General features: G+C 39.0%; 1 protein-coding gene across 9 annotated transcripts in view; it reads left to right on the top strand.

The window, feature by feature from the left end:
• The window catches only part of DCAF6 (DDB1 and CUL4 associated factor 6), a 136,433-nt gene that overhangs the window by 52,589 nt on the left and 68,323 nt on the right, over window positions 1-15,521 (top strand). For all 9 annotated transcript variants that reach the window (XM_043567661.1, XM_043567662.1, XM_043567660.1 and 6 more), the window contains exons 8-10: window positions 3,542-3,635; window positions 4,921-5,040; window positions 7,368-7,625. In XM_043567661.1, the coding sequence (XP_043423596.1) occupies window positions 3,542-3,635; window positions 4,921-5,040; window positions 7,368-7,625 (472 nt within the window). The remainder of the gene's footprint in view (window positions 1-3,541; window positions 3,636-4,920; window positions 5,041-7,367; window positions 7,626-15,521) is intronic.

Genomic DNA, 15,521 nt, shown 5'->3' on the forward strand with positions numbered 1-15,521 from the left:
ATTGGAAATGTAAGAAATGATTGAGGAGGGTTTTAAAATATGAATAAAAGTTTCACATGATTTTTTCTTGTGTTTCAGTGGTATTTTTAAATTTTCTTAATTTGTGGGGGCTTCTTTTTATTTCTTTATATCCTCTAATAATTTCTCTTTTATTTTTTTCATTGTCTAGTTCAATTTTTTTACTTCTCATTTTTCTTATTTTTTGTGTTCCTTTTTCTTTTTGTTGTCTTTTCTGTCTTTTCTTTTTCCTCTAATATCTTTTTGACATTTTCCTATTTGCCCCACCCCATTATCGGACTACTGCTTTGTTGGATCCAGTCTCTAATGTTCTCCTGGTCCCCATGATTTGTCCCTAAAATATATACCCCAGATCTGTAGTACAGCTTCCCATTCTGACTCCCGCTACTGCCCTGATCCAAGGCATCAACCATCTCGCCTAGATTATTATGGTAGCTTTTAACCAGTCTCCCTGCTTTGACTCCTCTGCCCCCATAGTCCTTTAGCTACGTAGCAGCCAAAGTGATCCTTTAAAACTGAGTCAAATTAGGCTGCTCTTCTGATCAGTACTGCAGGTGGCTGCCCATCTCATTTAAAGCAAAACGAAGGTTTCCACAGTGGCTTCAAGACCTTGTCTCACGTAGTTCTTGTTATTGCTGTTGTTCTCTCAGTACTTCTATTGTGCTCTTCTCTGACCACGTCTGCTTACTTACTCAGGCAGCCCAGGTGTGCTTCACCTTACAGCTTTTGTGTTTGCCAGGCATGGAATGGTCTTCCCAGATAATCACAGACTTTAACTTTCTGGTACTGCCTATCTCCTTTGTCTACTTAATTTTTTCCCCATAACACTCAGCACTTTCTTTGTATGTTTTACTTTCTTTTTTTTGTAATCATGTATTGTGTATCTACTCCAGTAGCCTATAAGTTCTGTGACGTTGGGATTTTTGTATAGTTTATCCATTGATCCTTTTCCACTATCTAGAGTAGTGCCTGACACATAAAACATGCTCAGGAAAATCTTCTTTGAATAACTGAATTAATGCTTGTACCATTTTCGGTATTCTTGACTAGATTATTTTGCATATCTCAAAAAGTCAAACTTGGGACTGTTTTTAACTTGAATGTCTTGTTCCAGAAATAGTTGCTGAGGTTATAACAACCAGTTCTTTGCTTGTATAATATAAAGTTTCTTCCCCTAACCATGGAGCAGGGCTCCATCCTATTCTAAATATAGTTCACATAGAGTGAGGCCCTCTGTTTCTGGAAATGATTTTAGTCTAAGATTTTGGACAGCTACCACACTAGGCTTTCTCTAATCTTCTGGTTATTCTGTGTCGTACTTGTGGCTTCCTGTGTAGATTTTCTATCCTCTGTTGCTCTTTGCCATATTTACCTACTTATGGAATTTGTGAGGGTTTTTATTTTTCTGTCTTCTTTGCTGAGGGTGTTGAGATATTTTTTTCCCCCAACCTCCTTATTGCTCAGAATGGTTTCCAGGAGAAAACAGAAAATTTACAGCTAAGTTGTCACCAAGTTTCTATCCAAATCTGCTTAATTGTCAGGGAAAATATCAGTGAATGTTTTGTTAAAAAAATAAAAATAAAGGGAATGACCCACAAAATGGGAGAAAATGTTTGTATAACATATATTTGATTTATGATTTAGAATCTGTATATATCCTATATTTTACTAATGATTTAGAATCTAGTATCCAAAATATATCAAAACCACAGTGAGGTACCACTTCGTACTCACCAGTTTGGCTAAAATAAAAAAGTCAGTGACGGTGTTGATGAAGACAGGAAGAAATTGGAGCGTTCACACGTTGCTGATAGGAATGTAAAATGGTGCAGCTGCTTTGGAAAACAGTTGGGCAGTTCCTCAAAAGTTAAACATAGAATTGTCATGTGACCCGGCGATTCCACTTCCAGATATATACTGAAGAGAATTGAAGACATATGTCCCCACAAAAACTTGCACATATGTTCACAGCAATATTATTCACGGTAGCCAAAAAAGTGGAAACAACTCAATGTGCATCGACCGATGAATGAATAAACAAAACATGGTATATCCAAATCATGGACTATTACTGAGCTGTAAAAAGGAATGAAATACTGATACATGGGGCAACATGGATGAACTTCGAAAATATTATGCTAAGTGAAAGAAGCCAGACAGAAAGGGCCACATCTGCTTCTATTTGTATGAAATGTCCAGAGTGGGCATATCTAGAGAGCCAGAAAGTAGATTGGTGGTCTCCAGGAACTGAGTCGAAGGAGAAATTGGGAGTAGCTGCTCGTAGCTATAGGATTTCTCTTTGAGGTGATGAAAATGTTCTGGAATTAGTGGTGATACAAGTGGTTACACAGCTCTGAGCATATGCACCACTGACTTACATACTTTAAAAGGGTGGGTATTACGGTATATGTGTTATATCTCAATCACAAATGTTAAAAATATAAAAGTTACAGAGAATAATCAACAGTGTCAAGTGCTATAGACATCAAAATAAGTTGGGCAATGTGCCATTTGAATTGGTAGTTGATTGTTGATCATTTTGTCATTGATCAGTGAACTGAGCAATTAATCACCCGTTGATGACATTGGTGAGAATGAATTCAGTGGAAAGATGGGAGCGTAAGGTAACGGTGAAGTGAAGGAGGAGTGGTAGATAAAGGAATAAATATAGGCCTTTTTCAAGAAGCTTGACAGTAAAGCTTCAGAAAACATGGGGAAAGAGTATAGCTGACTAAAAACATAAAATTGAGGTGTTTTGTGTATTAAAAATGGTAAAAACCTTTAGCGTATCGTAAGGAAGAAATGAGGAAATGGATGCAGGTGTGGGAAGGAGTAATTATTGAAGCAAGGTGCTTGAGGAGTTTGAAGGAACAAAATGCAAAAGCACAGATGGGAGAGATTCAGCCTTAACAAAATAAATGATACATCTTCGGAGAAAGGTTAGAAGAAATTAGGAAGTTGCAGATTATAGATAAGTTTGTAGAATGCAGCTGAGGAAATTGATGTCACTTCTGCAGGACTGACTGTATTTTCTCTGAAGTAGGAGGAAGAGGTATTAGCCAAGAACGAGGGAAACAAGGTAGAGTAGAGACCCTGAGGTGAGTCATGAAGGGTTGCAGTAGATGCTGGGGGGAATCGGAGACTAAACTGTCAATGATAATCAAATAGTGATCGTTCCTCTTGTCAGATATGTAGGTACTTGACCTACACTACATGTATCATCGTAATAGAAAACTCAGGCTCAGTGTGATTAGATAACTTCCCTGTGGTCAGCTGGTAAGTGATACAGGTGGGAGTAGAAGTCACCTACACATGATTTCAAAGTTGTGTTCAGACTCTTTAGGGTGAAGATGTTAAGTGTAAGCTGTACCATCAGTAGATCTCGTCCTTATAAGAGCTTTCGTATTTTGACGTAGCATCTCATTTGCATCCTCAGTAAAGAAAGCAAGGACATGGGAAGAATCCGTTAGACTTAAAGCGTGTTTTAAGAGTTGAGCAAATGAGTTTCGTCTTCGTCTTTTAGTTACGACAGCCTCCTGTGAAGCGCTTAAGACTTCGTGGTGATTGGTCAGATACTGGACCCCGAGCAAGGCCTGAGAGTGAACGAGAACGGGATGGTAACTATACTTTGGTTAGGCTTTTCTAATATGGTATTGAAAAAATAATCTTTTAACTTCTTTTTTTTTTTTTTTTTTTTTTTGCTAGCGTAAGTGATGCTGCAATGAATGTCCTTGTACATATATCTTAACGTACTCATGCAAGTGTATCTGAGGATAAATCCCTAAAAGTGGAATGAGCAACTGGGTCACTGGATAAGTGCATTTGTATTTTGATAGCTATCAAGTGACCCTCCAAAATTAATGCACTATTTTACCTTCCTTCTAGAAGTAGGAGTATTCATTGCCATATAAAACATTAGGTATTATCAAACTTCTTGATTTTTGCCTTTTTATTAGATGTAAAGAGAAACAAAAACTCTCAGTTTCCAACCCAAGAGTTTTATAATAGCAGATAAAATCTTTTTTTCCCTTTTTGTCAAATGCCTTTGACAAAGCATAAGAAATTACCTTGGGAGCTTTAAGATGGCACACTTTTAAAATAGAATTAATCTGTGTGTATTTTATTGATTGGTCTGTAGCCAAAATCTTATTCTGATGACTTCTGAATTCTGTTAAGATCAAAAACATGTTTATTCCCCAATATATTTTCCTTGGTACCATCTTATAATATATACTTAAATATAAAGCCGCATTACATAAAGGCAATAAAGTATAAAGTTTTCACAGAAAATTCAAGGACAAATGATGCGCATTTTAAATTATATGATTGTAGAATAAAATTATCAGTTTTAATTTGATGTCATACTTAATTTGGTAATTTCCTTAAGAGAAAACTCATATATTTGAAGGAGGAAAGAGGGAGAGGGAAGAGACAAATACAGCAGCTTTTGGTTTTTGTTAATTTTGAATATATGGAATATGCTTACAGTATGATGAAAATAAATTCAGTTTAAGGAAATGTAAGTGAGAGGACAAGCCTTTCTTATAATCAGTTAGTTTACAATTCATGAGCACTTCCTGGCTGTGCACTCTTCGAACTAAAGATGTGGGTTGAGGTCAGGATGGGAGATGTGACGGTACCTAAGAATAGACAAAGATGTAGGAAATATAAATTCTATTCTTGAGGAACTCAGAATACAGACAGTGACTTATATAAACATTTACTATGAAATGTAATGATAGCTCTAAGAGATTCATATACATGCATATAATTTATTTAGGCAGTTTGATTCTTTTTTTTTAAATTGTTTTCATTTTAAAGGCCTTAAAAATCTAGATTTTTGCATTAATGAAAGATCCTGACTTATTACTGAATTCACTGATTAGACCTGTATTGTAATAGGTGAGCAGAGTCCCAATGTGTCATTGATGCAGAGAATGTCTGACATGTTATCAAGGTGGTTTGAAGAAGCAAGTGAAGTTGCACAAAGCAATAGAGGACGAGGAAGATCTCGACCCAGAGGTAATTTTTCTTGTTAATTAAAGTCAGCCAAAAGCTGGCAAAAGCTGTTTTATTGAGATATATATATATACATATATATATACATATATATATACATATATATACATACATACACATATGTGTATATATATATATATTTTTTAATGTTTATTTTTGAGGGGCGCCTGGGTGGCGCAGTCGGTTAAGCGTCCGACTTCAGCCAGGTCACGATCTCGCGGTCCGTGAGTTCGAGCCCCGCGTCGGGCTCTGGGCTGATGGCTCGGAGCCTGGAGCCTGTTTCCGATTCTGTGTCTCCCTCTCTCTCTGCCCCTCCCCCGTTCATGCTCTGTCTCTCTCTGTCCCAAAAATAAATAAAACGTTGAAAAAAAAAAAAATTTAATGTTTATTTTTGAGAGAAAGAAAGACAGGGTGTGAGTGGAGGAGGGGCAGAGAGCGAGGGAGACACAGAATCTGAAGCAGGATCCAGGCTCCCAGCTATCAGCACAGAGCCCGATGTGGGGCTCAAACCTACGAACCGTGAGATCATGACCTGAGCTGAAGTCGGACTCTAAACTGACTGAGCCACCCAGGTGTCCCGATATTTGTTTGCTTTTTTTTAAGTTTATTTTTGAGAGAGGAGGAGGGGCAGAGAGAGAGAATCCCAAGCAGTCTCCACGCTGTCAGTGCAGAAACTGACGCGGGGCTCATGAACCTTAAGATCGTGACCTGAATCAAAATCAAGAGCCAGACGTTAACTGACTTGGTGCCCTTGATGTCTGTATTATTTATATCATCCATTTTATACCATTTTATATATAATATATGTAATAATCTATAATCATCACACATTTCTTAACTGTATTGTGTGAAGCAGTAGAGGACCAAGGGTTCTGAGTATAATTTGTCCCTTCATGTTGTAGGCCTAGCCCTTGTTTTTGCTTTTCTCAAAAAAAAAAAAAGGTAAGGACGTCTGATCGTCCCCTTTGAAGTCCCTTTTGTATGCATTCTGAAAATGGAAATATATAAAACTCTGTAGATAAAGAAGTTTTATATAATGGAATAGTTTCTCCTTTTGGTTACCTAGGCATTGGTTTCTAAGTGCTGTTTCTGGTGCTAGCTGACCCGTTTTCATATCTTGGTTCACTACTTTCTGGCGTTGGGGTCTTTGGCAAGTTACTTCTCTCTGTCAAAAATGAGGAGTATGAATGTTAACTCCTAAGCTGTTAAAACACCAAAATAAAAAGTTATATTGATTTTTATCCATAAATGATTCACGTTAACTCCTGCATCTCAATTAACTTTTTAAAAAATTCCTTAGGCTGGGGATTTGCTTAAGAGTTATTATATTTGTGCTTAAATTTAAAATAAGAATTATTTAAACCATGGTCATTAAAAGAAAAAGTTCCATATTCTGTGGCAGTTGCATCTTGCAAGATATGAACTTGATTAGTCCTTTCCATCTTTTAATAACATCTAGGCTTGGGGAAAATTGTTAATGTTTATTGATTATTCCTAATTATTCCTTTGCAGATAGCACAAAGCCTAGCATAGCACATAGTAGACACTCAAGTCTTTTTAAATCATAACTGAGTCATGTTAGTTTAATGGTTAAAACATCGCTAATGATGTAGGAATCAGAAACTTAACCTTATTTTGACCTATTTGTAACTTTACTCTTCCCGATAATATTTTTCTTAAATATTTCAAATACATTATGTTGTAGAATGGAAAGATATTAATAAAATCCACTCTCCTGTTATCCAGTCCTTAAGTCAGAATCATCATCTTTAAATGAAAGAGACTAGATGTTATTTATAGGCATTTCACAAGCTATTATTTAGCTTTGTATAAACGAAGGTACCATATTGAGCTTGAAGGTGGATTATTTTAACAAAAATGTTCTGTAGATAGATGTTCCCCCCTCTTGATCAGCTTATGTGGTTATAATGGATCAGACCACCACTGGGTGCATTTGATATCCTGAAATTATACAAATCTGTGTGTATGTACATGCACGTGCAAGTACACATGTATTTCTTGTTTGTTTTTAATTTTTTTAATGTTTATTTTTGAGAGAGAGAGAGTGAGCGAGTGTGGGGGGAGGGGCAGAGAGCGAGGGAGACAGAATCCGAAGCAGGCTGCAGACTCTGAGCTGTCAGCACAGAGCCCGACGTGGGGCTCAAACTCACGAGCTGTGAGATCATGACCTGAGCTGAAGTCAGACGCTCAACCGACCGAACCACCCAGGCGCCCCAGTACACACGTATTTCTTTAACGTATCTCTTTAGAGTAGTTGGTTTTGGAAAGCAGTTAGTATTTGAATTTGCATTCACATGTGTTCTTTGAAGGTGGAACGAGCCAGTCAGACGTTTCTCCTCTTCCCGCGGTCCCATCGAGTTCTGATTTGGAAGTGGGTGAAACTGCAATGGAAGTAGATCCCTCAGCCGAACAGCTTCTTCGGCCTTCGACATCCTCTGCAGCGTCAGCTCACGCTCATTCGACATCATCTTCTACAGAAAGCCCTCATTCTTCTTTGCTGTCTTCTCCAGACAACGAACAAAGGCAGGCTGTTGAGGCATCTGGACGCCATACACATCATCAGTCTGGTGAGGATGCTACTCATTAAATAGGCTGCGGTTCATCTGATGATTTCTGATAATGAAAACTTCTTTATGGGCTGATGTGAAAGATACTAAATCACATGAACTCATTCTTGCCAGAATAAATGACCAAAATGACGTGTAATACGTGAACATGTGACATAAACACAAGCTTCAAGTGTGCCTAACTTGAATGAGTTTGACAATTATCAGGAATCTTCAGTTTACCTAAGACAATTCTTTAAAAAATATGGGTACCGGCAGATAGTGTTTTGACATAGTTTAATGCAGTTGACTTTAAGACTACTTTTATATACCGTTATAGACCAAAATGTATTTCTAGACTTACTTGGTTATAAGTCTGTTTTAAAGTGATCATGAAAATATAGCCCTAATTATTATTAGTTCTAACGCATTTATATTTCTTATTATTTTTCTTTAAATCCAGAAATACTTTTAATACATTCTGTGTGGTGCATTTGGTAACATCTCTTGTCAACAACATATACAACTTACCAAAAGAATTATTTGTCCTATATTTACATGAAAGAGAATTGTTTTGACAAGTCCTTGTCTTCTTGGTACTTGATGTTAGTGGGAAAATGTCAATTCCTAAATTCTGCTAAAATACTTTTTTCCTCTCAGTATTAAAACACCTCATGTTCAACTTTTTTCCCCCCAACTATGGAATGTACTAGTATTTATAACAGTAATTTTTAGCAGATATAATTTACTTGGCATTTTAACTGTGTACATGTAATTATAATGACCACTAAGATCTTATTTGTGTTTTTCTTTGGGTTCTTCTGAAGAAGCATTTTACTTGACACATAATAAAAATTAGCAACTAGTGATACAGCTGGCAGGCCTAAGCTAAAACCTATAAAAATTTTCTAACAGCTTAACTGCCACAAGCTGTCACTTTATTCTTGCCACTCTGAAATCTGATACTAGATCACCAAATATGGGGTGTTTTATAGCAGGCATTTTTTTTTTTATCAGTATGTCTTATTTTGGTCATTCATTTCCAGTTTCTGTGGAAATAGAAGCTAGAGTCAGTTATGTAACTATTAACACTTGTGGACAATTTGTAATAATAAGCTAAAGCAGAGCTATAAAATCAGGTTTTCTACTCTCTAATTGACATAGTTAACATTTCAGCTTATGGGAAAATAAAATATTTTGGAGTGTTTGTGCAGTAGGGACAGAATCAGTCCAAAGTTTGTTTGTCAGAGCAGGTAAAGTTGGTAAAAAAAAAAAAAAAAAAAAAAAAAAAGTAATAGCATTCTTGGAAATAGTCTTAAAGATTCTGATCAGTTATATAAGTTATCAGGAAAACTGAGCAAGAACATTCCCCGGCTTATATTCATGTTCCACTGAATTCTAACTCCACTGGTTTTTAAACACACTTCTGAGTAAAGTACTTAGTTTGGAGTTTCATTTTTCTTTTTTTGTTACAGATATTTAACACAGTTAATATTGCATTTCAGATTGCTAAATCCATTTCAATATCTAATGTAAGTATTAAGTAGCAATTTGAATCATCAAAATAGAAAAAACATTTGTGATGATCATGTGATCATTGTTTTGATCACTAATTGGCACCTTTGCCTGTAGTTTTTTTTTTTTTTTTTTCCCAACGTTTTATTTATTTTTGGGACAGAGAGAGACAGAGCATGAACGGGGGAGGGGCAGAGAGAGAGGGAGACACAGAATCGGAAACAGGCTCCAGGCTCTGAGCCATCAGCCCAGAGCCTGACGCGGGGCTCGAACTCCCGGACCGCGAGATCGTGACCTGGCTGAAGTCGGACACTTAACCGACTGCGCCACCCAGGCGCCCCACCTGTAGTTTTTTTTAAAGATGTAAGGAAATAGTTTTAACTGGTAGAGTCTCAAAAGAATTTTGGTTGACTGCACTATGGAACATTGGAATATTTCCATGTTGTGAAGATAGTATAGCTGTTGAAGAAAATGATTTGATGTTAGATGTAACATCTAAAGATTATGCCTGGAATTGTTTTGATAGCAAGCTTTGATTATCCCTTTAACAATAAGGGCTTAATGAGTTTTTCTGTTTTGCTTCATTCCCCCCCCCCCCCGGCCCCCCCCCGCCCCCGTCTCTTCTGCACTTCTAGGTTCAGATAGGTTTATGGATACTAGGAATAGGGCAGAGTGTCATCTCAGAGCCATGATTTTTATGACAAACATACTTTCTTTTATCGTGCTTTAGTTTGTTATGCTTTGCGTATATTGTGTTTTTTACACATCGAAGGTTTGTGGCAACCCTGCGTGGAGCTAGTCTGTTGGCACTATTTTCCCAACAGTGTTTGCTCACTTCGTGTCTGTGTCACATTTTGGTAATTCTCACAGTATTTCAGACCTAGTCACTATTATCATATTTGTTATGGTGATCTGTGATTAGCGATCTTTGATGTGACTAGTGTCATTGATTTGGGGCACCACAGATGCCACCCACACACGGCAGGGAGCTTGCTCGGTAAATGTGCGTATGTTCTGACTGCTCTTCCAAACAACTGTTCCGCTCTCTCTTTCTCTCTTCTTGGGCCTCCCTATTTCCTGAGACACAACAGTATTGAGATTAGGCCAGTTAATAACGCTAAAATGGCTTCTAAGTGTTCAAGTGAAAGGAAAAGTCGCATACCTCTCACTTTAAATAAAAAACTAGACATGGTTAAGCTCAGTGAGGAAGGCACGTCAGAAGCCTAGATAGGCAGGGAGAAAGCTAGGCTTCTTGTGCCAAACGGTTAGCCAAGTTGCGAATATACAGAAGTTCTTGAAGGAGGTTAACAGTGCTACTCCAGCGAACACACAAATGATAAAGAAAGCATAACAGGCGTATCGCTGATACGGAGAAAGTTTTAGTGGTCTGCATAGCCACAACATTCCCTTAAGCCAAAGCCTAATCCAGGGCAAGGCCCTCACTCTCTTCAGTTCTGTGAAGGCCCAGAGAGGTGAGGAAGCTGCAGAGGAGAAAAGTTTTGAAGCTAGCATTTCCTATTCTGAAAATCCGAGGGCCCTTAAGATTTATTCTAAATCTACTCTGCCTGTGCTCTAGAAATGGAACAAGCCTGGATGCATGGTTTGCTGAATATTAAGCCCACTGTTGAGACCTGCTGCTCAGAAAAAAAGATTCTTTTCAAAATATTCCTGTTCATGTACAATGTGTCAGGTTACCCTAGAGCTCTGATGGAGATGTACAACAAGATTTATGTTTTTATGCTGCTAACACAGCATCCATTCTGCAGCCCTTGGATCAAGGAGTCATTTTGACTTTCAAGTCTTCTTATTTAAGAAACACCTTTTGTAAGGCTAGCTGCCATAGATAGTGATTCCTCTGATGGATCTGGGCAAAGTAAATCAAAAACATTCTGGAAAGGATTCCCCATTCAAGATGCCATTAAGAATATCATGATTCATGGGGCACCTGGGTGGCTCAGTCTGTTAACCACCTGACTTCTTCTCGGGTCATGATCTTGAGGTTCATGAGTTCAAGCCCCATATCGGGCTCACCGCTGTCGGTGCAGAGCCTGCTTCAGGTCCTCTGTCCCCCTCTCTCTGCACCCCTCCCCCACTTGCACTCTCTCAAAAATAAGTAAACGTTTAAAAAAATTAAAAAATAAATAAAGAGAATATTTATTCATGGGAAGAGGTCAAAATATCAACATGAATAGGAGTTTGGCAGAAGTTGATTCCAGCCCTCATGGGTGACTTGGAGGGGTTGCAGACTTCAGTGGAGGAAGTGACTGCAGGTGTGGTGGAAACAGTACGAGAACTGGAATGAGAAGCGAAGCCCGAGGATGGGACTGAATTGCTGCGATCTCAGCATCAAACCTGACGGGATGAGGAGTTGCTTCTCATGGATGAACAAAGAAAGTGGTTTCCAGAGGTGGAATCTACTCCTGGTGAAGATGCTGTGAAGATTGCGGAAATGACAACAAAGTACTTAGAATATTACATAAACTTAGTTGATAAAGCAGTGGCAGGGTTTGAGGGATAGACTTGAAGTTTCAAAGTTCAACTGTGGGTAAAATGCTGTAAAATAGCTGCTACGAAGAAACCATTAGTGAAAGAAGAGAGCCGACGCCACAGCTATCCCGCCCTTCAACAGCCTGGTCAGTCGGCAGCCGTCAGCATCCAGGCAAGACTCTCCACCGGCGAAAAGATTGTGACTCGCTGCAAGTTCAGATGATGGCTACTTTTTTATTTTTATTCTTGAGCAATAAAGTGATTTTTAGTTAAGGTATGTATATTGTTTTTTAGACATCATGCAGTTGCGCACTTAATGGACTACAGAATAGCGTAAAGGTAACTTTTATATGCACTAGGAAACCAAACAATTCAGCTGACTTGCCTTATTGGATATTTGCCTTATTGTGGTGCCTTGGAACCAAACCCGCAGTATCTTCAAGGCGTGCCTCTATGGCCTTGCGTAGACATGGAATGGAAAGTATGCTTCCTCCTTTGCTGTGGATCCACTTTGTGTGAATGTTTCCTTTATGCCCCTTGTATTTCCTCTGTCATGTTTGCTGGGGGGAAGGAAAGGAACGATGGGAACATGAAAACTTGCCTGGCAAAGTGCCATCTGTGAACCTAATTATTTGCCTTCTCTTAGTCCACAATTGAGTCACTGCGTCGTAGTGAAGAAAGTCACAACCACACATTTCACTGGGTGCTCCGTGCCGGGATAGAACAGTCTTTCAACACTGCTGCTCAACAACTAGCCAGAATTTGAGCACTCCCCTTTTACCCTCATCCTATCCCCAAGCTGATAACCTTCTCATTGACAGTGGGGCGGTATGGGGGGCACTTTTTCCTACTTCCGAATCTCCTGACATTCTAGCAACTGTGATAGAAGCAGACACATTTTGAGAAGTGTGTCTGTTCCTGTCAAAGGCTAGACAGTGCAATTCCCATCCCTTTCCAAATTCTCAGGGACTTTGCTTCTTCTCCAGCATCATTATTATTGCCTTTTCTGTTGCATTGGTCCTTTTCCACCTCAGACATGAGCTGTTATTATCTCCTGTCTTAAAAAAATCTTCCCTTAATTATCCCACGTTCTCCTCCAGACTTGTGTCTTTGCTTCTTGTATAATTAGAGTCTTCAGAAGAGTTGCTCGCATATACCGTCTCCATTTTCTTACCATCTTCCATGTGTTTGTCAACCAACTCCTGTCTGCCTTTCAACTCCGTTTCCACTGAAACTTTTTGTCAGTCACCAGTGACTTATGTTTCGCCAAATTTGCCAAATTTTATCCCTCTCTGTTGGTATCTTACCAGGTTTTTAAATCCATTTGCATTTAACATAGTCTGTCACTCCTTTCTGAAAACACTTTCTTTTCTTGGCATCTGATACCACTTTGCTTATTTATTCTTATCAACTGTAGCTGGTTTGCAGTAATCATTGTTGATATTTCTTGTTCTATTACACTTCTGAATATTTTAGTAGAAATCCTTAGTCCGTGCTCTTTGCTCTATTCTGTATCCGTGGGGGGTTGTTGCATCAATTCACATAGCTTCTAAAAAATTATTTTTTAATTTTTTAATTTGAGAGAGAAAGCTTGCAGGAGGGGCCGAGGGTGGAAGGAGGGAGGGAGGGAAGGAGGGAGGGAAGGAGAGAGAGAGAGAGAGAGAGAGATTGAAAGAGAGAATCTTAAGCAGGCTCCATGCCCAGCATGGAGCCCGACATGAGGCTCGATCCCATAACCTTGGGATTGTGACCTGAGCCGAAATCAAGAGTTGGTCACTCAACTGACCGAGCCACCCAGGTGCCCCTCACGTGAATTTTAATAGCTTCTCTGAGTTGAAGATTTCTAAATGTATGTCGACAATCTGATCTCTGCTTTGAGTTACAAAGTCCTATGTCCAAATGCTTATTTGACCCTTCTTTTTAGTTGTCTTTGGATATCTTAAGCTTAACACGTCCAAACTAAAACTTAATTTAACCTCCTGTCCTTCCTGTCTGCCAATCTCTTCCATATTAGCCATTTTATATTTTAGTAAATTTAAAACCACCTGCCCCGTTTGCTTATTTTAACAGTGTCTGTGTTATTCTTGATTCCTTGCTTTCCTGCATGTCCCACGCTCAGTCCGTCAGCAAGTCCTGTTGGTTTGTGTCTAAAATAACTTCTACTTCTTACATCTCACCATCATTTCTTGTCTGCTAATTGATCTCCTGTATCTGCCCTCACTCCCTTATCATTTATTCTCCATGCAGCAGCCAGGATGAGTATTTTATAGTATTAAATCAGATTATGTAACTTTGCTGTTTAAACCCCTCAAAGACTTCTAATTGCACTTAGAAGTCTAACTTTAAAAAAACTGAAACTTTCTTATACCGTGGGTCTGTAAGAACCGACATGGTCTGGGCTTTGCCCCCCTCTCCAACCTCGCTTCATGTCACTTTCTTAATTCCCAGGGATCATTATGCCCTACCTGCGTTGGTTTCCTTTATTTCCTTGAATGTGCCAGGCAGGTTCTCTTCTGCCTCTTTGTTTCTGATTCTGAGCCTTTGTACTTATTGTTCTCTTCCCGAGAAGCTTCCCCCCTCCATCCCTGCTTATTGTAGCCAACTTCTTTTTCCTTGTGTCTCAGTTCAAGTGTCACTTAAAGGAGGTCTTTCATTCTTACCGTAGCTAGATTCATCTTTCTTTACTAAAATGTTTTTAATTTTTTTTTCAATGTTTATTTATTTTTGGGACAGAGAGAGACAGAGCATGAACGGGGGAGGGGCAGAGAGAGAGGGAGACACAGAATCGGAAACAGGCTCCAGGCTCCGAGCCATCAGCCCAGAGTCTGACGCGGGGCTCAAACTCACGGACCGCAAGATCGTGACCTGGCTGAAGTCGGATGCTTAACCGACTGTGCCACCCAGGCGCCCCTAAAATGGTTTTTATATAGCCCTGTTTACTTTGTGATAAGCACTTATTAAAATTAAAAAAAAATTTTTTTTTTAACACTTACTTATTTTTGAGAGACAGAGTGTGAACGGGGGAGGGGCAGAGAGAGAGAAAGGGCGACAAAGATCTGAAGCAGGCTCCAGGCTCTGAGCTGTCAGCACAGAGCCCAGCGCGGGGCTTGAACTCACGGACCGCGAGATCATGACCTGAGCCGAAGTCGGATGCTTAACCAGGCCACCCAGGCACTCCATCACTTATTAAAATTTGTAATTATTTTGGGGCACCTAGCTGGCTCAGTCAGTGGAGCATGCAACTCTTGATCCTTGGGGTTGTGAGTTCAAGCCCCATGTTGGGCATAGAGATTACTTTAAAAAAAGAAGAAGAAAATTTGTAATTATTTTGTTCATTTTGGATTGATTTATGACTTGTTTCTTTTTTTGAGAATGGTTTTATTTTTCATTTTCATTTTTGAGAGAGAGAGAGTGTGTACGTGAGCAGGGGAGAGGCAAAGAGAGAGGAAGAGACAGAATCCCAAGCAGGCTCCACACTGTCAGCGCAGAGCGTGACATGAGGCTCAAGCTCACAAACTGCGAGCCGAAACCAAGAGTCAGACACTTAGCAGACTGAGCCACCCACATGCCCCCAAATGTTTTTATTTTAATTTAGATAAAAGAATATGTATAGAGAAGGCCGTTTCTTTGGATTGAATGGGGTTGTCAGTACTTAGAGGTCTCACCTTGAGAAGTGAGTCACCAAAGGGGTCCGTGCGCTTCTAATTAAATGGACCACTCAGACAATGAGAATTTAGTTTACTTAATATATGATATGCCTTATGTGTGAATTCCTGCTTATTTACAAATAACTGTCCAGATTTACACACTTATTTAGGTCTGTTCAAAATCTTTACAGTTAAATTGAGCTCTGTAGAAAAATTACCGGGAACAGCAGTTGCTCTGTTGTACAGCATAGCAAAGCAAATCTTTCAA

The sequence above is a fragment of the Prionailurus bengalensis genome, chromosome E4 (genome assembly GCF_016509475.1).
Source record: "Prionailurus bengalensis isolate Pbe53 chromosome E4, Fcat_Pben_1.1_paternal_pri, whole genome shotgun sequence".
In the NCBI taxonomy this organism is placed as follows: domain Eukaryota; kingdom Metazoa; phylum Chordata; class Mammalia; order Carnivora; family Felidae; genus Prionailurus; species Prionailurus bengalensis.